Source organism: Heptranchias perlo, unplaced genomic scaffold (assembly GCF_035084215.1).
Source record: "Heptranchias perlo isolate sHepPer1 unplaced genomic scaffold, sHepPer1.hap1 HAP1_SCAFFOLD_514, whole genome shotgun sequence".
Lineage (NCBI taxonomy): Eukaryota > Metazoa > Chordata > Chondrichthyes > Hexanchiformes > Hexanchidae > Heptranchias > Heptranchias perlo.
Genome location: NW_027139531.1, coordinates 61,584 through 86,269, shown reverse-complemented (window position 1 = coordinate 86,269; position 24,686 = coordinate 61,584). Strand labels below are relative to the sequence as shown.

At 57.4% G+C, this 24,686-nt stretch overlaps 1 protein-coding gene across 1 annotated transcript in view; it reads left to right on the top strand.

The window, feature by feature from the left end:
* The first annotated feature begins 11,798 nt into the window (after window positions 1-11,798).
* The window catches only part of LOC137314504 (CCR4-NOT transcription complex subunit 3-like), a 58,786-nt gene continuing 45,898 nt past the window's right edge, over window positions 11,799-24,686 (top strand). The window contains exons 1-5 of the mRNA XM_067979816.1: window positions 11,799-11,994; window positions 12,211-12,322; window positions 13,120-13,223; window positions 17,147-17,214; window positions 19,653-19,727. Of these exons, the coding sequence (XP_067835917.1) occupies window positions 11,799-11,994; window positions 12,211-12,322; window positions 13,120-13,223; window positions 17,147-17,214; window positions 19,653-19,727 (555 nt within the window). The remainder of the gene's footprint in view (window positions 11,995-12,210; window positions 12,323-13,119; window positions 13,224-17,146; window positions 17,215-19,652; window positions 19,728-24,686) is intronic.

The following is a 24,686-nucleotide window of genomic DNA, read 5'->3' as shown; positions in this document are numbered from 1 at the left end:
TGAGGGAGGAGTGAGGGGGGAGGAGTGAGGGGGGAGGGGGAGGAGTGAGGGGGAGGGGGAGGAGTGAGGGGAGGGGGAAAGAGGAGGAGCCCGGGGAGGGGGAGGAGTGAGGGGTGAGGGAGGAGTGAGGGAGAGGAGAGAGAGAGGGGGAGGAGTGAGGGAGAGAGAGGGGGAGGAGTGAGGGAGAGAGAGGGGGAGGAGTGAGGGAGAGAGAGGGGGAGGAGTGAGGGGAGAGGGAGAGAGAGGGGGGGAGGAGTGAGGGGGAGAGGGAAAAGAGGAGGAGCCCGGGGAGGGGGAGGAGTGAGGGGGGGAGAAGGGGAGGAGTGAGGGAGAGAGAGAGAGAGGGGGAGGAGTGAGGGAGAGAGAGGGGAGGAGTGAGGGGAGAGGGAGAGAGAGGGGGAGGGGGAGAGAGAGGGGAGGGGGAGAGAGAGGGGGAGAGGAGGAGTGAGGGGGAGAGGAGGAGTGAGGGGTGAGGGGTGAGGGGGGAGGGGGAGCGGAGGAAGTGAGGGGGAGAGGAGGAGTGAGGGGGAGAGGGGAGGGGGGGGGGGGGGAGGGAGAGGGGGGGGGAGGGAGGGAGAGGGGAGGGGGAGAGGGAGGGGGAGAGGGAGGGGGGGAGAGGGAGGGGGGGGAGAGGGGGAGGGAGAGGGGGGAGGGAGAGGGGGAGGGAGAGAGAGGTGGGAGGGGGGAGGAGTGAAGAGAGGAGGAGCCCGGGGAGGGGGGAGGGGAGGAGAGGGGGAGAGAGGGGGAGGGGGAGAGAGAGAGAGGGGGAGGAGGGAGAGGGAGGGGGAGGAAGAGGAGGGGGAGGGGGAGGGGGAGGAAGAGGGAGGGGGAGGAGAGGGGGAGGAGTGAGGGGAGAGAGAGAGAGAGAGAGAAAGGGGGAGGGGTGGGAGGGGGGAGGGGGGAGGGGAGGGGAGGGGGGAGGGGAGGGGAGGGGGGGAGGGGAGAGGGGGGGAGGAGTGAGGGAGGGAGAGGGAGGGGGAGAGGGGGAGGGAGAGAGGGGGAGGAGTGAGGGGAGAGGGAGGGGAGGAGTGAGGGAGAGGGGAGGGAGTGAGGGGAGAGGGGAGAGAGAGAGAGGGGGAGGGAGAGAGAGAGAAAGGGGGAGGGGGGTGGGAGGGGGGAGGAGTGAAGAGAGGAGGAGCCCGGGGAGGGGAGGGGAGTGGAGGGGAGAGGGAGGGGGGAGAGGGAGGAGTGAGGGGAGAGGGAGGAGTGAGGGGAGAGGGGAGGAGTGAGGGGTGAGGGGAGAGGGGAGGGGAGAGGGGAGGAGTGAGGGGGGGAGGGGAGAGGGGAGGAGTGAGGGGGGAGGGGAGAGGGAGGAGTGAGGGGGGAGGGGAGGAGTGAGGGGGGGAGGGGGGAGGGGAAAGGAAGCGGAGGGGGAGGGAGAGAGTGGAGGGGGAGGAGTGAGTGGAGGGGGGGAGGAGTGAGGGAGAGAGAGAGGGGGAGGGAGAGAGAGAGAGGGGGAGGGAGAGAGGGATGAGGGAGGAGGAGAGGGAGGGAGGGGGAGGAGGAGTGGGTGGAGAGGGGGAGGAGGGGATGAGGGGTGAGGAGGGAGAGGGAGGGGGAGAGAGGGGGGAGAGGGAGGAGAGTGAGAGGAATGAGGGAGGGGGAGAGGGATGAGGGAGGGGGAGTGGGGAATGTTGAACAGTGAGGGTGGATCGAGTGTAAAATGGTCGTATTTCTCTCAGGTGGAAGCTGAACGAGAGGATCGAGCTCCTGTGGGGGGGATTGTAATTCAGTCCAATCTCAGGGTGTGGGCAGAGTTCAGGATCCCACAATTGAAGATCGGATTAAGGAGCATTTCACGGTGCATTTGTTGATCAAAGATCGCCAGCGTTGACCTGTTTGAGGGAGGGCGACGTTCCACAAACTCCATGGAGAGTTTTGGACGAGGTGCAGGTGGAATTTCAGAAGGCGTTTTGACCCGGTCTTTCGCAGGGCGCTCCTCACGCATCCCCACGTGAATGGTGTAAAAGATGGAGCGGCATGGTCGGAGAGTTGGCTGATGGGCAGGAAACGGAAGTTCGAGTCGATGGGTTGGGGAAAGGTTGGAAAGTGGCAGATCCCAGGGGTCAGCGCTGAGTCCATTTTTTGTCCCTGACGCACGCACGCACGCACGCACGCAAAGTTTTAGGGAGCACGATATCGGAACATCATATCACACACCACCCCGACTTGGAGGTGAGACCGCACCTGGAATACTGCACACAGTTTTGGTGTCCATACTTAAGGAAAGACACACTTGCTCTCGAGACAGGTTCGCTCGGTTAATCCCGGGGATGAGGGGACGGACGCACGAGGAGGGGTTGAGCAGATTGGGACTCTACTCATTGGAGTTCAGAAGAACGAGAGGCGATATTATTGAAACATGTAAGATTGCGAAGGGGCTTGATCGGGTGGATGCGGTGAGGACGTTCCCAAGGATGGGTGAAACTTAGAACGAGGGGGCATAATCTTCGAATAAGGGGCTGCTCTTTCAAAACTGAGATGAGGAGAAACCTCTTCGCTCAGAGGGTGGTAGGTCTGTGGAATTTGCTGCCCCAGGAAGCTACATCATTAAATAAATTTAGAACAGTTTCCTAGAAGTAAAGGGAATTAGGGGTTACGGGGAGCGGGCAGGAAATTGGACATGAATTTAGAGTTGAGGTTAGGATCTGATCAGCCGCGATCTTATTGAATGGCGGAGCAGGCTCGAGGGGCCGATTGGCCTCCTCCTGCTCCTGTTTCTTGTGTTCTTACGATGTTGGAGCATCATGTCACGCACCGTCCCCGACTTGGAAATATAATCGGCCGTCCCTTCATCGTCGCCGGGTCAAAATCCTGGAGCTCCCTTCCCGACGGCGCCGTGGGAGAACCTTCCCAGCGACGCCCGCGGTCGAAGACCAGGAAAAATAGACCGAGAGTCGGGAGCTTGCGACCAGCGAGGAGGACGTCGACTGGCGGAACGGGCGGTGCGATTGGCACGCTCGTTTGATGTGGAGAGTGTGAAGCGGTGAATTTTGGAGGGAACCAAGGATTGGAAGGTGGTCAAAGGGTATGGAGAGACACAGATGTAACGGTGCAAATATATAATTGTTTGAAAGTGGAATTAAATGAAGTGATCGAAGGTAGCAATGTTATTTTGGATTTTATGACGACAGCCGAGAATACAAGAGCGAAGATTTGATGATGAATTTGGACAGGGAGATGGTGGAAGAGGGGGACGGTGATGGGGGGAGGGAAGAGGGGAGGAGGGGGAGAGGGGAGGGGAGGGAGGGAGAGGGAGCGGGTCAGGCGAGGGAGGGAGGGAGCGGGTCCTTTTTTCTTTCTTTGTCCACGGGATGTGGGCGTCGCTGGCGAGGCCGGCATTTATTGCCCATCCCTGATTGCCCCTTGAGAAGGTGGTGGTGAGCCGCCTTCTTGAACCGCTGCAGTCCGTGTGGTGAAGGTTCTCCCACAGTGCTGTTAGGAAGGGAGTTCCAGGATTTTGACCCAGCGACGATGAAGGAACGGCCGATATATTTCCAAGTCGGGATGGTGTGTGACTCGGAGGGGAACGTGCAGGTGGTGTTGTCCCCGTGTGCCTGCTGCCCTTGTCCTTCTAGGTGGGAGAGGTCGTGGGTTTGGGAGGTGCTGTCGAAGAAGCCTTGGCGAGTTGCTGCAGTGCATCCTGTGGATGGTCCACACTGCAGCCACGGTGCGCCGGTGGTGAAGGGAGTGAATGTTTAGGGTGGTGGATGGGGTGCCAATCAAGCGGGCTGCTTTGCCCTGGATGGTGTCGAGCTTCTTGAGTGTTGTTGGAGCTGCACTCGTCCAGGCAAGTGGAGAGTATTCCATCACACTCCTGACCTGTGCCTTGGAGATGGTGGAAAGGCTTTGGGGAGTCAGGAGGTGAGTCACTCGCCGCAGAATACCCAGCCTCTGACCTGCTCTTGTAGCCACAGTATTTATATGGCTGATCCAGTTAAGTTTCTGGTCAATGGTGACCCCCAGGATGTTGATGGTGGGGGATTCGGCGATGGTAATGCCGTTGAATGTCAAGGGGAGGTGGTTAGACTCTCTCTTGTTGGAGATGGTCATTGCCTGGCACTTGTCTGGCGCGAATGTTACTTGCCACTTGTGAGCCCAAGCCTGGATGTTGTCCAGGTCTTGCTGCATGCAGGCTCGGACTGCTTCATTATCTGAGGGGTTGCGAATGGAACTGAACACTGTGCAGTCATCAGCGAACATCCCCATTTCTGACCTTATGATGGAGGGAAGGTCATTGATGAAGCAGCTGAAGATGGTTGGGCCTAGGACACTGCCCTGAGGAACTCCTGCAGCAATGTCCTGGGGTTGAGATGATTGGCCTCCAACAACCACTACCATCTTCCTTTGTGCTAGGTATGACTCCAGCCACTGGAGAGTTTTCCCCCTGATTCCCATTGACTTCAATTTTACTCGGGCTCCTTGGTGCCACACTCGGTCAAATGCTGCCTTGATGTCAAGGGCAGTCACTCTCAGCTCACCTCTGGAATTCAGCTCTTTTGTCCATGTTTGGACCAAGGCTGTAATGAGGTCTGGAGCCGAGTGGTCCTGGAGGAACCCAAACTGAGCATCGGTGAGCAGGTTATTGGTGAGTCCTGTGGGAGGGGGAGGGAGGGGGCGTGTCCTAGTGAGGGAGGGGGCGTGTCCTAGTGAGGGAGGGGGCGTGTCCTAGTGAGGGAGGGGGCGTGTCCTAGTGAGGGAGGGAGGGGACGTGTCCTAGTGAGGGAGCGAGGGGGCGTGTCCTAGTGAGGGAGGGGGCGTGTCCTAGTGAGGGAGGGGGCGTGTCCTAGTGAGGGAGGGAGGGGACGTGTCCTAGTGAGGGAGGGAGGGGACGTGTCCTAGTGAGGGAGCGAGGGGGCGTGTCCTAGTGAGGGAGCGAGGGGGCGTGTCCTAGTGAGGGAGGGGGCGTGTCCTAGTGAGGGAGGGAGGGGACGTGTCCTAGTGAGGGAGCGAGGGGGCGTGTCCTAGTGAGGGAGGGGGCGTGTCCTAGTGAGGGAGGGAGGGGACGTGTCCTAGTGAGGGAGGGAGGGGGCGTGTCCTAGTGAGGGAGGGAGGGGACGTGTCCGAGTGAGGGAGGGAGGGGGCGTGTCCTAGTGAGGGAGGGAGGGGACGTGTCCGAGTGAGGGAGGGAGGGGGCGTGTCCTAGTGAGGGAGGGAGGGGGCGTGTCCTAGTGAGGGTGGGAGGGGGCGTGTCCTCTTAGGGAGGGGGCGTGTCCTAGTAAGGGGGCGTGTCCTAGTAAGGGAGGGGGTGTCCTAGTGAGGGAGGGGGCGTGTCCTAGTGAGGGAGGGAGGGGGCGTGTCCTTTTGAGGGAGGGGGCGTGTCCTGTGAGGGAGGGAGCGTGTCCTAGTGAGGGAGGGAGGGGGCGTGTCCTAGTGAGGGAGGGGGCGTGTCCTGTGAGGGAGGGAGTGGGCGTGTCCTAATGTGGGAGTGGGCGTGTCCTAGTGGGAGAGGGAGGGGGCGTGTCCTAGTGAGGTAGGGAGGAGGCGTGTCCTAGCGAGGGAGGGAGGAGGCGTGTCCTAGTGAGGGAGGGGGCGTGTCCTAGTGAGGGAGGGAGGGGCGTGTCCTAGTGAGGGAGGGAGGGGCGTGTCCTCATGAGGGGGGCGTGTCCTCATGAGGGAGGGGCGTGTCCTAGGGAGGGAGGGGGCATGTCCTAGTGAGGGGGCGTGTCCTAGTGAGGGAGGGAGGGGGCGTGTCCTAGTGAGGGTGGGAGGGGGCGTGTCCTCTTAGGGAGGGAGGGGGCGTGTCCTAGTAAGGGGGCGTGTCCTAGTAAGGGAGGGGGTGTCCTAGTGAGGGAGGGAGGGGGCGTGTCCTTTTGAGGGAGGGGGCGTGTCCTGTGAGGGAGGGAGCGTGTCCCAGTGAGGGAGGGAGGGGGCGTGTCCTAGTGAGGGAGGGGGCGTGTCCTAGTGAGAGAGGGAGGGGGTGTGTCCTTTTGAGGGAGGGGGCGTGTCCTGTGAGGGAGGGAGCGTGTCCTAGTGAGGGAGGGAGGGGGCGTGTCCTGTGAGGGAGGGGGGCGTGTCCTAGTGAGGGAGGGAGGGGGCGTGTCCTAGTGAGGGAGGGGGCGTGTCCTAGTGAGGGAGGGAGGGGGCGTGTCCTTTTGAGGGAGGGGGCGTGTCCTGTGAGGGAGGGAGCGTGTCCTAGTGAGGGAGGGAGGGGGCGTGTCCTAGTGAGGGAGGGGGCGTGTCCTAGTGAGAGAGGGAGGGGGTGTGTCCTGGTGAGGGAGGGAGGGGGCGTGTCCTAGTGAGGGAGGGAGGGGGCGTGTCCTAGTGAGGGAGGGAGGGGACGTGTCCTAGTGAGGGAGGGAGGGGACGTGTCCTAGTGAGGGAGGGAGGAGGCGTGTCCTAGTGAGGGAGGGGGCGTGTCCTAGTGAGGGAGGGGGCGTGTCCTAGTGAGGGAGGGGGCGTGTCCTAGTGAGGGAGGGAGGGGACGTGTCCTAGTGAGGGAGGGAGGAGGCGTGTCCTAGTGAGGGAGGGGGCGTGTCCTAGTTAGGGAGGGAGGGGGCGTGTCCTAGTGAGGGAGGGAGGGGGCGTGTCCTAGTGAGGGAGGGAGGGGGTGTGTCCTGGTGAGGGAGGGAAGGGGTGTGTCCTGGTGAGGGAGGGAAGGGGTGTGTCCTGGTGAGGGAGGGAGGGGACGTGTCCTAGTGAGGGAGGGAGGGGGCGTGTCCTAGTGAGGGAGGGAGGGGGCGTGTCCTAGTGAGGGAGGGAGGGGGCGTGTCCTAGTGAGGGAGGGAGGGGCGTGTCCACATGAGGGGGGCGTGTCCTCGTGAGGGAGGGGCGTGTCCTAGGGAGGGAGGGGGCATGTCCTAGTGAGGGGGCGTGTCCTAGTGAGGGTGGGAGGGGGCGTGTCCTAGTGAGGGAGGGAGGGGCGTGTCCTCATGAGGGGGGCGTGTCCTCGTGAGGGAGGGGCGTGTCCTAGGGAGGGAGGGGGCATGTCCTAGTGAGGGGGCGTGTCCTAGTGAGGGAGGGAGGGGGCGTGTCCTAGTGAGGGTGGGAGGGGGCGTTTCCTAGTGAGGGAGGGAGGGGGCGTGTTCTAGTGAGGGAGGGGCGTGTCCTCATGAGGGGGGCGTGTCCTCGTGAGGGAGGGGCATGTCCTAGGGAGGGAGGGGGCATGTCCTAGTGAGGGGGCGTGTCCTAGTGAGGGAGGGAGGAGGCGTGTCCTAGTGAGGGAGGGGGCGTGTCCTAGTGAGGGAGGGGGCGTGTCCTCGTGAGGGAGGGAGGGGGCGTGTCCTAGTGAGGGAGGGGGCGTGTCCTAGTGAGGGAGGGGGCGTGTCCTAGTGAGGGAGGGGACGTGTCCGAGGGAGGGAGGGGACGTGTCCTAGTGAGGGAGGGAGGGGGCGTGTCCTAGTGAGGGAGGGAGGGGGCGTGTCCTAGTGAGGGAGGGAGGGGGCGTGTCCTAGTGAGGGAGGGAGGGGACGTGTCCTAGTGAGGGAGGGAGGGGGTGTATCCTAGTGAGGGAGGGAGGGGGCGTGTCCTAGTGAGGGGGCGTGTCCTAGGGAGGGAGGGGGCGTGTCCTAGTGAGGGAGGGGGCGTGTCCTAGTGAGGGAGGGGACGTGTCCTAGTGAGGGAGGGAGGGGACGTGTCCTAGTGAGGGAGGGAGGGGGCGTGTCCTAGTGAGGGAGGGAGGGGGCGTGTCCTAGTGAGGGAGGGAGGGGGCGTGTCCTAGTGAGGGAGGGAGGGGGTGTATCCTAGTGAGGGAGGGAGGGGGCGTGTCCTAGTGAGGGGGCGTGTCCTAGTGAGGGAGGGGGCGTGTCCTAGTGAGGGAGGGAGGGGGCGTGTTCTAGTGAGGGAGGAGGCGTGTCCTAGTGAGGGAGGGAGGGGGCGTGTCCTAGTGAGGGGGCGTGTCCTAGTGAGGGAGGGAGGAGGCGTGTCCTAGTGTGGGAGGGAGGGGGCGTGTCCTCGTGAGGGGGCGTGTCCTCGTGAGGGGGGCGTGTCCTCGTGAGGGAGGGAGGGGGCGTGTCCCAGTGAGGGATGGAGGGGGCGTGTCCTAGTAAGGGGGCGTGTCCTAGTGAGGGAGGGGGCGTGTCCTAGTGAGGGAGGGGGCGTATCCAAGTGAGGGAGGGGGCGTGTCCTAGTGAGGGAGGGGGCGTGTCCTAGTGAGGGAGGGGGCGTGTCCTCTTAGGGAGGGAGGGGGCGTGTCCTAGTAAGGGGGCGTGTCCTAGTAAGGGAGGGGGTGTCCTAGTGAGGGAGGGGGCGTGTCCTAGTGAGGGAGGGGGCGTGTCCTGTGAGAGAGGGGGCGTGTCCTAGTGAGGGAGGGGGCGTATCCAAGTGAGGGAGGGGGCGTGTCCTGTGAGAGAGGGGGCGTGTCCTAGTGAGGGAGGGGGCGTGTCCTAATGAGGGAGGGAGGGAAGGGGCGTGTCCGAGTGAGGGAGAGGGCGTGTCCTGTGAGAGAGGGGGCGTGGCCTGTGAGTTATGGAGGGGGCGTGTCCTGTGAGGGAGGGGGCGTGTCCAGTGAGGGAGGGGGCGTGTCCTGTGAGGGAGGGGGCGTGTCCTGGTGAGGGAGGGAGGGGGCGTGTCCTAGTGAGGGAGGGAGGGGGCGTGTCCTGTGAGGGAGGGGGCGTGTCCTGGTGAGGGAGGGAGGGGGCGTGTCCTAGTGAGGGAGGGAGGGGGCGTGTCCTGTGAGGGAGGGGGCGTGTCCTGTGAGAGAGGGAGGGGGCGTGTCCTAGTGAGGGAGGGAGGGGGCGTGTCCTAGTGAGGGAGGGGGCGTGTCCTAGTGAGGGAGGGGGCGTGTCCTAGTGTGGGAGGGGGCGTGTCCTAGTGTGGGAGGGGGCGTGTCCTGCGAGGGAGGGAGGGGGCGTGTCCTAGTGTGGGAGGGGGCGTGTCCTAGTGTGGGAGGGGGCGTGTCCTAGTGTGGGAGGGGGCGTGTCCTGCGAGGGAGGGAGGGGGCGTGTCCTAGTGAGGGAGGGGGCGTGTCCTGCGAGGGAGGGAGGGGGCGTGTCCTGTGAGGGAGGGAGGGGGCGTGTCCTAGTGAGGGAGGGGGCGTGTCCTAGTGTGGGAGGGAGCGTGTCCTGGTGAGGGAGGGAGGGGGCGTGTCCTAGTGAGGGAGGGAGGAGGCGTGTCCTAGTTAGGGAGGGAGGGGGCGTGTCCTGGTGAGGGAGGGAGGGGGCGTGTCCTAGTGAGGGAGGGAGGGGGCGTGTCCTGTGAGGGAAGGGGCGTGTCCTGGTGAGGGAGGGAGGGGGCGTGTCCTAGTGAGGGAGGGAGGGGGCGTGTCCTGTGAGGGAGGGGGCGTGTCCTGTGAGAGAGGGAGGGGGCGTGTCCTAGTGAGGGAGGGAGGTGGCGTGTCCTAGTGAGGGAGGGGGCGTGTCCTAGTGAGGGAGGGGGCGTGTCCTAGTGAGGGAGGGGGCGTGTCCCAGTGAGGGAGGGGGCGTGTCCTAGTGAGGGAGGGAGGGGGCGTGTCCTAGTGAGGGAGGGAGGGGGCGTGTCCTAGTGAGGGAGGGGGCGTGTCCTAGTGTGGGAGGGGGCGTGTCCTAGTGTGGGAGGGAGGGGGCGTGTCCTAGTGTGGGAGGGAGGGGGCGTGTCCTAGTGTGGGAGGGAGCGTGTCCTAGTGTGGGAGGGAGCGTGTCCTAGTGTGGGAGGGAGGGGGCGTGTCCTAGTGTGGGAGGGAGCGTGTCCTAGTGTGGGAGGGAGCGTGTCCTAGTGTGGGAGGGAGCGTGTCCTAGTGTGGGAGGGAGGGGGCGTGTCCTAGTGTGGGAGGGGGCGTGTCCTAGTGTGGGAGGGGGCGTGTCCTAGTGTGGGAGGGAGGTGGCGTGTCCTAGTGTGGGAGGGGGCGTGTCCCAGTGAGGGAGGGGGCGTGTCCTAGTGTGGGAGGGAGGGAGCGTGTCCTAGTGTGGGAGGGAGGTGGCGTGTCCTGTGAGGGAGGGAGGGAGCGTGTCCTAGTGTGGGAGGGGGCGTGTCCTAGTGTGGGAGGGAGGGAGCGTGTCCTAGTGTGGGAGGGAGGTGGCGTGTCCTGTGAGGGAGGGAGGGAGCGTGTCCTAGTGTGGGAGGGAGCGTGTCCTAGTGTGGGAGGGAGCGTGTCCTAGTGTGGGAGGGAGGGGGCGTGTCCTAGTGTGGGAGGGAGCGTGTCCTAGTGTGGGAGGGAGCGTGTCCTAGTGTGGGAGGGAGCGTGTCCTAGTGTGGGAGGGAGGGGGCGTGTCCTAGTGTGGGAGGGGGCGTGTCCTAGTGTGGGAGGGGGCGTGTCCCAGTGAGGGAGGGGGCGTGTCCTAGTGTGGGAGGGAGGGAGCGTGTCCTAGTGTGGGAGGGAGGTGGCGTGTCCTAGTGTGGGAGGGAGCGTGTCCTAGTGTGGGAGGGGGCGTGTCCTAGTGTGGGAGGGAGGGAGCGTGTCCTAGTGTGGGAGGGAGGTGGCGTGTCCTGTGAGGGAGGGAGGGAGCGTGTCCTAGTGTGGGAGGGAGCGTGTCCTAGTGTGGGAGGGAGCGTGTCCTAGTGTGGGAGGGAGCGTGTCCTAGTGTGGGAGGGGGCGTGTCCTAGTGTGGGAGGGGGCGTGTCCTAGTGTGGGAGGGGGCGTGTCCTAGTGTGGGAGGGAGCGTGTCCTAGTGTGGGAGGGGGCGTGTCCTAGTGTGGGAGGGGGCGTGTCCTAGTGTGGGAGGGGGCGTGTCCTAGTGTGGGAGGGGGCGTGTCCTAGTGTGGGAGGGAGGTGGCGTGTCCTGTGAGGGAGGGAGGGAGCGTGTCCTAGTGTGGGAGGGGGCGTGTCCTAGTGTGGGAGGGGGCGTGTCCTAGTGAGGGAGGGGGCGTGTCCTGTGAGGGAGGGAGGGGGCGTGTCCTAGTGTGGGAGGGAGGTGGCGTGTCCTGTGAGGGAGGGAGGGGGCGTGTCCTAGTGTGGGAGGGGGCGTGTCCTAGTGTGGGAGGGGGCGTGTCCTAGTGTGGGAGGGGGCGTGTCCTGCGAGGGAGGGAGGGGGCGTGTCCTAGTGTGGGAGGGGGCGTGTCCTGCGAGGGAGGGAGGGGGCGTGTCCTAGTGAGGGAGGGGGCGTGTCCTGCGAGGGAGGGAGGGGGCGTGTCCTAGTGTGGGAGGGAGCGTGTCCTGTGAGGGAGGGAGGGGGCGTGTCCTAGTGAGGGAGGGGGCGTGTCCTAGTGTGGGAGGGAGCGTGTCCTGCGAGGGAGGGAGGGGGCGTGTCCTAGTGAGGGAGGGGGCGTGTCCTGCGAGGGAGGGAGGGGGCGTGTCCTAGTGTGGGAGGGAGCGTGTCCTGTGAGGGAGGGAGGGGGCGTGTCCTAGTGAGGGAGGGGGCGTGTCCTGCGAGGGAGGGAGGGGGCGTGTCCTAGTGTGGGAGGGAGCGTGTCCTGTGAGGGAGGGAGGGGGCGTGTCCTGTGAGGGAGGGAGGGGGCGTGTCAACATTGACTGACAGGCTGCTCTCAGTTTTCCTTTTCCCCCCCCTCTCAGACAGATCAGATGGTCGCGCCCACCTTCACTGCGCAGCCGTCGCAGCACGAAGGAACCCCCCCCCCTCTCCGGCGGGCGGATGGTCTCGTCCGCGGCCGCCGCACCCCCTCCGCCCCGCGGGATCCCTCCGCCGCCGCGAAAGAGTGCGGAGGGAAAAAGGCGTCCAGTGGCGCGGAGGGGCACCGTCTCACGCCCGTTTTGCGGTCCGAGGCCAAGGGCGAGTAAACGGCCTTTTTTTTCCCCGCTCCGCTCCCGGTCGCGGTCGATCGTCCGCTCGGGTGAACCGTTTTCACTCCGCGTCCCGGGCCGCCTCCTGAATGATTGACAACCGCCTCGGCCAATGGGATAGGGTCGGATCCTCAGCGGGGCGGGTCAAAGGCGGCGATCAGCCAATGGGAATGAAAGCCGACCACGGACGACAGCGGCGCTCTTGATGGACGTCCGGGGCGACCAATGGGACGCGGGGGAAGCGCCGGCGACGGGTTTCGGGACGGAAGGTCCCGCCCGCAGCCGATTGACAGTCGGCCGCTCCAATCAGCACGCTCGCTCTCTTGACCGACGTCACCTCTCACCAATGGCGACGGAAGAGATCACGTGGGGGCCGAGCGGGCAGCCAATGGGAAACGTCGGTGGGCGGGGGAAAGCGCGCTGCCCACCGTGCCCCCGCCCCCGCCCCCGCCCCCTTCTCATTGTTCTCGTCACAATGGGCGGCGGCCAATGGGAGGCTGAGCGGCGGCCGCGTTCCTCCCCCCGCCCCCGCCGGGTGATTGAACGGCCGGGCGGCCAATGGGAAGCGCCGGAGCCGCTTGACGGACGGGGCGGTGGAGGCGGCGCCGGCCAATGAGGGGAGAGGGTGGGGGCGGGATCTGGTCGGCGGAGGCCCCGCCCCCTCCCCCAGGGCCAGGGAGAGAAACAGAGGGGCGGCCATTTTGGATGGACAGCTTCCTTCTGCATTTGGTGAGGAGTTGGAGAGCAATCAACAGAAGTCAAGGGAAACTCATCCCACCCAACAGCTGATGGGTGCTACAGAAACTAGAGAGAATTCCTCACCACATGCAGAGCTTTGGGGCTCAAGAGAGCCCCTCCTTACTCTTTAATTCTTGCATTGAGTCTGGGGAGGGGAGGGGTGACCATTTTGGGGGGCTTCCCCTTGGGTTGGAGGGGGGGAGCCTCTGCAACCCTTTAGTCGGAGCCGGGCCCCGGCCGGGATCGGCAAGGCTTCCGGGTTGTGGACTCATCTTTAACTCTGTCGTTTCCCCCCCCCCCCGCCCCCCTCTCCTCCCTAACCCGGGGTGATGGGGGGGGGGGGGGGGGAGGGCACTGCCAGGGCACGGGGCGGGCAAGAGGGAGGTTGAAGGAGAGGAACTGCCTGTCGGCGAGAGGAGGGAGCTCACGGGCGGAGGTAAACAGAGGACGTCGATGCCCGGCGTGCTCTGCGGGTGGAGGTGGGGGAACGGTGGTGGGGGAGGAGGTAGAACGGAGGAGGTGGTGGGGGGGGGGGGGAGATTTTGCTGCTTGCGTTTTGCATTAAGAGCGGGGGAGGGGGGTGGTGTTGAGAGACAGGCTCAGACGTCCTGCAGAGTAATGTGTTTACGTCTGAATTGGTCTTTGCCCGGTGAGAGAGAGAGCGCAGAGGTGGTGGTGGTGGGACGGGGGGGCTGGTGACCGTTCCGAGGACGCTGGCTGGGACATTGACCCGCAGGATTCTTGCCGCCTACCCTGCCCCTGAGACCCGGTTTTCTCTTGTTCGACAGTTCGCTGGCGCACTCTCTTCAGCTATGCAGAAGTCACAGCTCTAGCTGGTGGGGAGAGAGAGAGAGAGAGAGAGAGAGATGGGCCGACAAACGGAAACTACAAGGTAAGGGCCGAGAAGGCCTGTTGTCTTTTTGCCTTCACCTCGCCTGACGAGTGCTGCTGGACGTTTCCTTGGCCAGTGTAAGCAGTTGTTGTTTGTGATTTAGGGAGAGAGACTTTGTTGTAAGAGTACCTCTGTTACCAGCAGGGACACTGCTCACTCACTCTTGCTTGTGTGTGGCGGACAGTGTTTCGAGGAATTAAAGTGGCCTTATTCTTCGAGTGCTGTGTTAGACAGTTGAGTGTTTCGACCATGTAGCTGGGAATCACGGCCCTGATGTCATGTACTTTTCAGCAGGAATTACTGGACAGTGATCGGGAGCAGGAACCCTGGCTGATTTCCCCCTCTCTCTAACCCAGGGGTCACTGGACAGTGATCGGGAGCAGGAACCCTGGCTGATTTCCCCCTCTCTCTAACCCAGGGGTCACTGGACAGTGATCGGGAGCAGGACCCTGGCTGATTTCCCCCCTCTCTCTAACCCAGGGGTCACTGACAGTGATCGGGAGCAGGAACCCTGGCTGATTTCACCCCCTCTCTCTAACCCAGGGGTCACTGGACAGTGATCGGGAGCAGGAACCCTGGCTGATTTTCCCCTCTCTCTAACCCAGGGGTCACTGGACAGTGATCGGGAGCAGGAACCCTGGCTGATTTCCCCCTCTCTCTAACCCAGGGGTCACTGGACGGTGATCGGAGCAGGAACCCTGGCTGATTTCCCCCTCTCTCTCTAACCCAGGGGTCACTGGACAGTGATCGGGAGCAGGAACCCTGGCTGATTTCCCCTCTCTCTCTAACCCAGGGGTCACTGGACAGTGATCAGGAGCAGGAACCCTGGCTGATTTTCCCTCTCTCTAACCCAGGGGTCACTGGACAGTGATCAGGAGCAGGAACCCTGGCTGATTTCCCCTCTCTCTAACCCAGGGGTCACTGGACAGTGATCAGGAGCAGGAACCCTGGCTGATTTCCCCTCTCTCTAACCAGGGGTCACTGGACAGTGATCAGGAGCAGGAACCCTGGCTGATTTCCCCCTCTCTCTAACCCAGGGGTCACTGGACAGTGATCAGGAGCAGGAACCTGGCTGATTTCCCCCTCTCTCTAACCCAGGGGTCACTGGACAGTGATCGGGAGCAGGAACCCTGGCTGATTTTCCCTCTGCCTAATCCCAGGGAAGTTATGTTAAACCTGTATAGAACCTTGGTTATGATGTGGAGATGCCGGTGATGGACTGGGGTTGACAATTGTAAACAATTTTACAACACCAAGTTATAGTCCAGCAATTTTATTTTAAATTCACAAGCTTTCGGAGGCTTCCTCCTTCGTCAGGTGAACGATGTGAAAAAAACCTTGGTTCGACCACACTTGGAGCACTGTGCACAGTTCTGGTCTCCATATACCTTGGTTAGACCACACTTGGAGCACTGTGCACAGTTCTGGTCTCCATATACCTTGGTTAGACCACACTTGGGGCACTGTGTACAGTTCTGGTCTCCATATACCTTGGTTAGACCACACTTGGAGCACTGTGCACAGTTCTGGTCTCCATATACCTTGGTTAGACCACACTTGAAGCACTGTGCACAGTTCTGGTCTCCATATACCTTGGTTAGACCACACTTGGAGCACTGTGCACAGTTCTGGTCTCCATATACCTTGGTTAGACCACACTTGGAGCACTGTGCACAGTTCTGGTCTCCATATACCTTGGTTAGACCACACTTGAAGCACTGTGCACAGTTCCGGTCTCCATATACCTTGGTTAGACCACACTTGGAGCACTGTGCACAGTTCTGGTCTCCATATACCTTGGTTAGACCACACTTGAAGCACTGTGCACAGTTCCGGTCTCCATATACCTTGGTTAGACCACACTTGGAGCACTGTGCACAGTTCTGGTCTCCATATTATAAAAAAGGATCGAGAGGCACTGGAGAAGGTGCAACAAAGATTTACTGGGGTGATATCAGAACTGAGAGGTTATAACTATCAGGAAAGACTGAACAGGCTGGGGCTGTTTTCTCTAGAAAAGAGAAGACCGAGGGGTGACCTGATCGAGGTCTTTAAGATTATGAAAGGGTTCGACAGGGTAGACGTAGAGAAGATGTTTTCAATTATGGGGGAGACCAGAACTAGGGGGGGCCATAAATATAAGATAGTCAGTAATAAATCCAATCGGGAATTCAGGAGAAACTTCTTTACCCAGAGAGGAACATAGGAATAGGAGGCCATTCAGCCCCTCGAGCCTATCCTGCCATTCGGTAAGATCATGGCTGATCGGTATCCTTTTTTTAATTCGTTCATGGGATGTGGACGTCGCTGGCGAGGCCGGCATTTATTGCCCATCCCTAATTGCCCTTGAGAAGGTGGTGGTGAGCCGCCTTCTTGAACCGCTGCAGTCCGTATGGTGAAGGTTCTCCCACAATGCGGGTGAATGGTGTTCGGGTAATGATCAGTCCGAGCCCGCATGCAGCAAGACCTGGACAACATCCAGGCTTGGGCTGATAAGTGGCAAGTAACATTCGCGCCAGACAAGTGCCAGGCAATGACCATCTCCAACAAGAGAGAGTCTGACCACCTCCCCTTGACATTCAACGGCATTACCATCGCCGAATCCCCCACCATCAACATCCTGGGGGTCACCATTGACCAGAAACTTAACTGGACCAGCCATATAAATACTGTGGCTACAAGAGCAGGTCAGAGGCTGGGTATTCTGCAGCGAGTGACTCACCTCCTGACTCCCCAAAGCCTTTCCACCATCTACAAGGCACAAGTCAGGAGTGTGATGGAATACTCTCCACTTGGAGTTAGGAAGGGAGTTCCAGGATTTTGACCCAGCGACGATGAAGGAACGGCCGATATATTTCCAAGTGGGGATGGTGTGTGACTCGGAGGGGAACGTGCAGGTGGTGTTGTCCCCCATGTGCCTGCTGCCCTTGTCCTTCTAGGTGGTAGAGGTCGCGGGTTTGGGAGGTGCTGTCGAAGAAGCCTTGGCGAGTTGCTGCAGTGCATCCTGTGGATGGTCCACACTGCAGCCACGGTGCGCCGGTGGTGAAGGGAGTGAATGTTTAGGGTGGTGGATGGGGTGCCAATCAAGCGGGCTGCTTTGTCCTGGATGGTGTCGAGCTTCTTGAGTGTTGTTGGAGCTGCACTCATCCAGGCAAGTGGAGAGTATTCCATCACACTCCTGACTTGTGCCTTGTCGATGGTGGAAAGGCTTTGGGGAGTCAGGAGGTGAGTCACTCACCACAGAATACCCAGCCTCTGACCTGCTCTTGTTGCCACTGTATTTATGTGGCTGGTCCAGTTAAGTTTCTGGTCAATGGTGACCCCCCAGGATGTTGATGGTGGGGGATTCGGCGATGGTAATGCCATTGAATGTCAAGGGGAGGTGGTTAGACTCTCTCTTGTTGGAGATGGTCATTGCCTGGCACTTATCTGGTGCGAATGTTACTTGCCACTTATGAGCCCAAGCCTGGATGTTGTCCAGGTCTTGCTGCATGTGGGCTCAGACTGATCATTACCCGAACACCATTCACCCGCATTGGCCCCATGTCCCTTAATACCCTCGGCTCGCAAAAATCTATCGATCTCTGAATTAAAATGATTAATTGAGCTGGCATCTACTGCTTCTTGTGGGAGGGAGTTCCCCACTTCTCCCACCCTTTGTGTGAACAAGTGTTTCCCAATTCTCTCCAGAATGGCCTGGCTCTGATTTTACGGTTATGTCCTCTCGTCCGAGACTCCCCCATCAGCGGAAAAAGGTTTCTCTCCATCTATCCTAACAATTCCTTTCAAAATCCTACAAGGCTCAATCGAATCACCCCCTGACCCGTCTGTATTCCAGGGAACGCAAACCGAGTTCATGAAATCTCCCCTCAGAATTGGACCCATCTCACTTCTCTCCTGTTTCCCTCTTGTTTGTGTTACAGGGGAAATAGAACGCTGCCTGAAAAAAGTCAGCGAGGGAGTGGAACAATTTGAAGATATCTGGCAGAAGGTATGTGAGGGAGGGAGGGAGGGAGGGTGGGGGAGAGAGAGGAGGGAGGGAGGGTGGGGGAGAGAGAGGAGGGAGGGAGGGTGGGGGAGAGAGAGGAGGGAGGGAGGGTGGGGGAGAGAGAGGAGGGAGGGAGGGTGGGGGAGAGAGAGGAGGGAGGGAGGGTGGGGGAGAGAGAGGAGGGAGGGAGGGTGGGGGAGAGAGAGGAGGGAGGGAGGGTGGGGGAGAGAGAGGAGGGAGGGAGGGTGGGGGAGAGAGAGGAGGGAGGGAGGGTGGGGGAGGGTGGGGGAGAGAGAGGAGGGAGGGGAGGGGAGGGAGGGAGGGTGGGGGAGAGAGAGGAGGGAGGGAGGGTGGGGGAGAGAGAGGAGGGAGGGAGGGTGGGGGAGAGAGAGGAGGGAGGGAGGGTGGGGGAGAGAGAGGAGGGAGGGAGGGGGGGGAGAGAGAGGAGGGAGGGAGGGTGGGGGAGAGAGAGGAGGGAGGGAGGGTGGGGGAGAGAGAGGAGGGAGGGAGGGTGGGGGAGAGAGAGGAGAGAGGGAGGGTGGGGGAGAGAGAGGAGGGAGGGGGAGGGGTGGGAGGGTGGGGGAGAGAGAGGAGGGAGGGAGGGTGGGAGAGAGAGAGGAGGGAGGGGGAGGGGAGGGAGGCGGGAGGGAGGGAGGCGGGAGGGGGAGAGGAGGGAGGCGGGAGGGGGGGAGAGGAGGGAGAGAGGAGGGAGGGAGAGAGGAGGGAGGGAGAGAGGAGGGAGGGAGGGAGGAGGGAGGGAGGGAGAGAGGAGGGAGGGAGAGAGGAGGAGGAGGAGAGGGGAGGGAGAGAGGAGGAGGGAGGGAGGGGGAGGGAGGGAGGGGGAGGGAGGGAGGGGGAGGAGAGAAGAGGGGGGGGAGGAGAGAAGAGGGAGGGGGATGGGGAGGGGAGAGAGGTGGGAGGGAGGGAGTAGGAGGGGGAAGAGGGGAAGAGAGAGGGAGGAGTAATCTGTGACACACTGTTACTGGGTATAACTCTCCTGTATATATATTATATAATAACACACCGTGTGTTACTGGGTATAACACTCCTGTATATATATTATATAATAACACACCGTGTGTTACTGGGTATAACACTCCTGTATATATATTATATAATAACACACCGTGTGTTACTGGGTATAACACTCCTGTATATATATTATATAATAACACACCGTGTGTTACTGGGTATAACACTCCTGTATATATATTATATAATAACACACCGTGTGTTACTGGGTATAACACTCCTGTATATATATTATATAATAACACACCGTGTGTTACTGGGTATAACACTCTGTATATATATTATATAATAACACACCGTGTGTTACTGGGTATAACACTCCTGTATATATATTATATAATAACACACCGTGTGTTACTGGGTATTACACTCCTGTATATATATTATATAATAACACACCGTGTGTTACTGGGTATAACACTCCTGTATATATATTATATAACAACACACCGTGTGTTACCGGGTATAACACTCCTGTATATATATTATATAATAACACACCGTGTGTTACCGGGTATAACACTCCTGTATATATATTATATAATAACACACCGTGTGTTACTGGGTATAACACTCCTGTATATATATTATATAATAACACACCGTGTGTTACTGGGTATAACACTCCTGTATATATATTATATAATAACACACCGTGTGTTACTGGGTATAACACTCCTGTATATATATTATATAATAACACACCGTGTGTTACTGGGTATAACACTCCTGTATATATGTTATATAATAACACACCGTGTGTTACTGGGTATAACACTCCTGTATATATATTATATAATAACACACCGTGCGTTACTGGGTATAACACTCCTGTATATATATTATATAATAACACACCGTGCGTTACTGGGTATAACACTCCTGTATATACATTATATAATAACACACCGTGTGTTACTGGGTATAACACTCCTGTATATACATTATATAATAACACACCGTGTGTTACTGGGTATAACACTCCTGTATATATATTATATAATAACACACCGTGTGTTACTGGGTATAACACTCCTGTATATATATTATATAATAACACACCGTGTGTTACTGGGTATAACGCTCCTGTATATATATTATATAATAACACACCGTGTGTTACTGGGTATAACACTCCTGTATATATATTATATAATAACACACCGTGTGTTACCGGGTATATCACTCCTGTATATATATTATATAATAACACACCGTGTGTTACTGGGTATAACACTCCTGTATATATATTATATAGTAACACACCGTGTGTTACTGGGTATAACACTCCTGTATATATATTATATAATAACACACCGTGTGTCACCGGGTATAACACTCCTGTATATATATTATATTATACCACACCGTGTGTAACTCGATATCCCTCTCCTCTCTCTCCATCCCAGCTCCATTTTGCGGCCAATGGGAACCAGAAGGAAAAATATGAGGCTGACCTTAAGAAGGAAATCAAAAAACTGCAGGTAATCGTTCGTGACCAGTGTCTGCTCATTGAGCAGGTCCGGGATCGCACTGTGTAACTGTACAGAGTCCCTGTTTATTCAGGGTGAGGGTCACTCACTGTGTAACTGTACAGAGTCCCTGTTTATTCAGGGTGAGGGTCACTCACTGTGTAACTGCACAGAGTCCCTGTTTATTCAGGGTGAGGGTCACTCACTGTAACTGTACAGAGTCCCTGTTTATTCAGGGTGAGGATCACTCACTGTGTAACTGTACAGAGTCCCTGTTTATTCAGGGTGAGGGTCACTCGCTGTGTAACTGTACAGAGTCCCTGTTTATTCAGGGTGAGGGTCACTCGCTGTGTAACTGTACAGAGTCCCTGCTTATTCAGGGTGAGGGTCACTCACTGTGTAACTGTACAGAGTCTCTGTTTATTCAGGGTGAGGGTCACTCACTGTGTAACTGTACAGAGTCCCTGTTTATTCAGGGTGAGGGTCACTCACTGTGTAACTGTACAGAGTCCCTGTTTATTCAGGGTGAGGGTCACTCACTGTGCAACTGTACTGAGTCCTTGTTTATTCAGGGTGAGGGTCACTCGCTGTGTAACTGTACAGAGTCCCTGTTTATTCAGGGTGAGGGTCACTCACTGTGTAACTGTACAGAGTCCCTGTTTATTCAGGGTGAGGGTCACTCACTGTGTAACTGTACAGAGTCCCTGGTTTTCAGGGTGAGGGTCACTCGCTGTGTAACTGTACAGAGTCTCTGTTTATTCAGGGTGAGGGTCACTCACTGTGTAACTGTACAGAGTCCCTGTTTATTCAGGGTGAGGGTCACTCACTGTGTAACTGTACAGAGTCCCTGTTTATTCAGGGTGAGGGTCACTCACTGTGCAACTGTACTGAGTCCCTGTTTATTCAGGGTGAGGGTCACTCGCTGTGTAACTGTACAGAGTCCCTGTTTATTCAGGGTGAGGGTCACTCACTGTGTAACTGTACAGAGTCCCTGTTTATTCAGGGTGAGGGTCACTCACTGTGTAACTGTACAGAGTCCCTGGTTTTCAGGGTGAGGGTCACTCGCTGTGTAACTGTACAGAGTCCCTGTTTATTCAGGGTGAGGGTCACTCGCTGTGTAACTGTACAGAGTCGCTGTTTATTCAGGGTGAGGGTCACTCACTGTGTAACTGTACAGAGTCCCTGTTTATTCAGGGTGAGGGTCACTCACTGTGTAACTGTGCAGAGTCCCTGTTTATTCAGGGTAAGGGTCACTCACTGTGTAACTGTACAGAGTCCCTGTTTATTCAGGGTGAGGGTCACTCACTGTGTAACTGTACAGAGTCCCTGTTTATTCAGGGTGAGGGTCACTCACTGTGTAACTGTACAGAGTCCCTGTTTATTCAGGGTGAGGATCACTCACTGTGTAACTGTACAGAGTCCCTGTTTATTCAGGGTGAGGGTCACTCACTGTGTAACTGTACAGAGTCCCTGTTTATTCAGGGTGAGGGTCACTCACTGTGTAACTGTACAGAGTCCCTGTTTATTCAGGGCGAGGGTCACTCACTGTGTAACTGTACAGAGTCCCTGTTTATTCAGGGTGAGGGTCACTCACTGTGTAACTGTACAGAGTCCCTGTTTATTCAGGGTGAGGGTCACTCACTGTGTAACTGTACAGAGTCCCTGTTTATTCAGGGTGAGGGTCACTCACTGTGTAACTGTACAGAGTCCCTGTTTATTCAGGGTGAGGGTCACTCACTGTGTAACTGTACAGAGTCCCTGTTTATTCAGGGTGAGGGTCACTCACTGTGTAACTGTACAGAGTCCCTGTTTATTCAGGGTGAGGGTCACTCACTGTGTAACTGTACAGAGTCCCTGTTTATTCAGGGTGAGGGTCACTCACTGTGTAACTGTACAGAGTCACTGTTTATTCAGGGTGAGGGTCACTCACTGTGTAACTGTACAGAGTCCCTGTTTATTCAGGGTGAGGGTCACTCACTGTGTAACTGTACAGAGTCCCTGTTTATTCAGGGTGAGGGTCACTCACTGTGTAACTGTACAGAGTCCCTGTTTATTCAGGGTGAGGGTCACTCACTGTGTAACTGTACAGAGTCCCTGTTTATTCAGGGTGAGGGTCACTCACTGTGTAACTGTACAGAGTCCCTGTTTATTCAGGGTGAGGGTCACTCACTGTGTAACTGTACAGAGTCACTGTTTATTCAGGGTGAGGGTCACTCACTGTGTAACTGTACAGAGTCCCTGCTTATTCAGGGTGAGGGTCACTCGCTGTGTAATTGTACAGAGTCCCTGTTTATTCAGGGTGAGGGTCACTCACTGTGTAACTGTACAGAGTCCCTGTTTATTCAGGGTGAGGGTCACTCACTGTGTAACTGTACAGAGTCCCTGTTTATTCAGGGTGAGGGTCACTCACTGTGTAACTGTACAGAGTCCCTGTTTATTCAGGGTGAGGGTCACTCACTGTGTAACTGTGCAGAGTCCCTGTTTATTCAGGGTGAGGATCACTCACTGTGTAACTGTACAGAGTCCCTGTTTATTCAGGGTGAGGGTCACTCACTGTGTAACTGTACAGAGTCCCTGTTTATTCAGGGTGAGGGTCACTCGCTGTGTAACTGTACAGAGTCCCTGTTTATTCAGGGTGAGGGTCACTCGCTGTGTAATTGTACAGAGTCCCTGTTTATTCAGGGTGAGGGTCACTCACTGTGTAACTGTACAGAGTCCCTGTTTATTCAGGGTGAGGGTCACTCACTGTGTAACTGTACAGAGTCCCTGTTTATTCAGGGTGAGGGTCACTCACTGTGTAACTGTACAGAGTCCCTGTTTATTCAGGGTGAGGGTCACTCACTGTGTAACTGTACAGAGTCCCTGTTTATTCAGGGTGAGGGTCACTCACTGTGTAACTGTACAGAGTCCCTGTTTATTCAGGGTGAGGGTCACTCACTGTGTAACTGTACAGAGTCCCTGTTTATTCAGGGTGAGGGTCACTCACTGTGTAACTGTACAGAGTCACTGTTTATTCAGGGTGAGGGTCACTCACTGTAACTGTACAGAGTCCCTGTTTATTCAGGGTGAGGGTCACTCACTGTGTAACTGTACAGAGTCCCTGTTTATTCAGGGTGAGGGTCACTCACTGTGTAACTGTACAGAGTCACTGTATATTCAGGGTGAGGGTCACTCGCTGTGTAACTGTACAGAGTCCCTGTTTATTCAGGGTGAGGGTCACTCACTGTGGAACTGTACAGAGTCCCTGTTTATTCAGGGTGAGGGTCACTCACTGCGTAACTGTACAGAGTCTCTGTTTATTCAGGGTGAGGGTCACTCGCTGTGTAACTGTACAGAGTCCCTGTTTATTCAGGGTGAGGGTCACTCACTGTGTAACTGTACAGAGTCCCTGTTTATTCAGGGTGAGGGTCACTCGCTGTGTAACTGTGCAGAGTCCCTGTTTATTCAGGGTGAGGGTCACTCGCTGTGTAACTGTACAGAGTCCCTGTTTATTCAGGGTGAGGGTCACTCACTGTGTAACTGTACAGAGTCACTGTTTATTCAGGGTGAGGGTCACTCACTGTGTAACTGTACAGAGTCCCTGTTTATTCAGGGTGAGGGTCACTCACTGTGTAACTGTACAGAGTCCCTGTTTATTCAGGGTGAGGGTCACTCACTGTGTAACTGTACAGAGTCCCTGTTTATTCAGGGTGAGGGTCACTCACTGTAACTGTACAGAGTCCCTGTTTATTCAGGGTGAGGGTCACTCACTGTGTAACTGTACAGAGTCCCTGTTTATTCAGGGTGAGGGTCACTCACTGTGTAACTGTACAGAGTCACTGTTTATTCAGGGTGAGGGTCACTCACTGTGTAACTGTACAGAGTCCCTGCTTATTCAGGGTGAGGGTCTCTCGCTGTGTAATTGTACAGAGTCCCTGTTTATTCAGGGTGAGGGTCACTCACTGTGTAACTGTACAGAGTCCCTGTTTATTCAGGGTGAGGGTCACTCACTGTGTAACTGTACAGAGTCCCTGTTTATTCAGCGTGAGGGTCACTCACTGTGTAACTGTACAGAGTCCCTGTTTATTCAGGGTGAGGGTCACTCACTGTGTAACTGTACAGAGTCCCTGTTTATTCAGGGTGAGGATCACTCACTGTGTAACTGTACAGAGTCCCTGTTTATTCAGGGTGAGGGTCACTCACTGTGTAACTGTACAGAGTCCCTGTTTATTCAGGGTGAGGGTCACTCACTGTGTAACTGTACAGAGTCCCTGTTTATTCAGGGTGAGGGTCACTCGCTGTGTAACTGTACAGAGTCCCTGTTTATTCAGGGTGAGGGTCACTCGCTGTGTAATTGTACAGAGTCCCTGTTTATTCAGGGTGAGGGTCACTCACTGTGTAACTGTACAGAGTCCCTGTTTATTCAGGGTGAGGGTCACTCACTGTGTAACTGTACAGAGTCCCTGTTTATTCAGGGTGAGGGTCACTCACTGTGTAACTGTACAGAGTCCCTGTTTATTCAGGGTGAGGGTCACTCACTGTGTAACTGTACAGAGTCCCTGTTTATTCAGGGTGAGGGTCACTCACTGTGTAACTGTACAGAGTCCCTGTTTATTCAGGGTGAGGGTCACTCACTGTGTAACTGTACAGAGTCACTGTTTATTCAGGGTGAGGGTCACTCACTGTAACTGTACAGAGTCCCTGTTTATTCAGGGTGAGGGTCACTCACTGTGTAACTGTACAGAGTCCCTGTTTATTCAGGGTGAGGGTCACTCACTGTGTAACTGTACAGAGTCACTGTATATTCAGGGTGAGGGTCACTCGCTGTGTAACTGTACAGAGTCCCTGTTTATTCAGGGTGAGGGTCACTCACTGTGTAACTGTACAGAGTCACTGTTTATTCAGGGTGAGGGTCACTCACTGTGTAACTGTACAGAGTCCCTGCTTATTCAGGGTGAGGGTCACTCGCTGTGTAATTGTACAGAGTCCCTG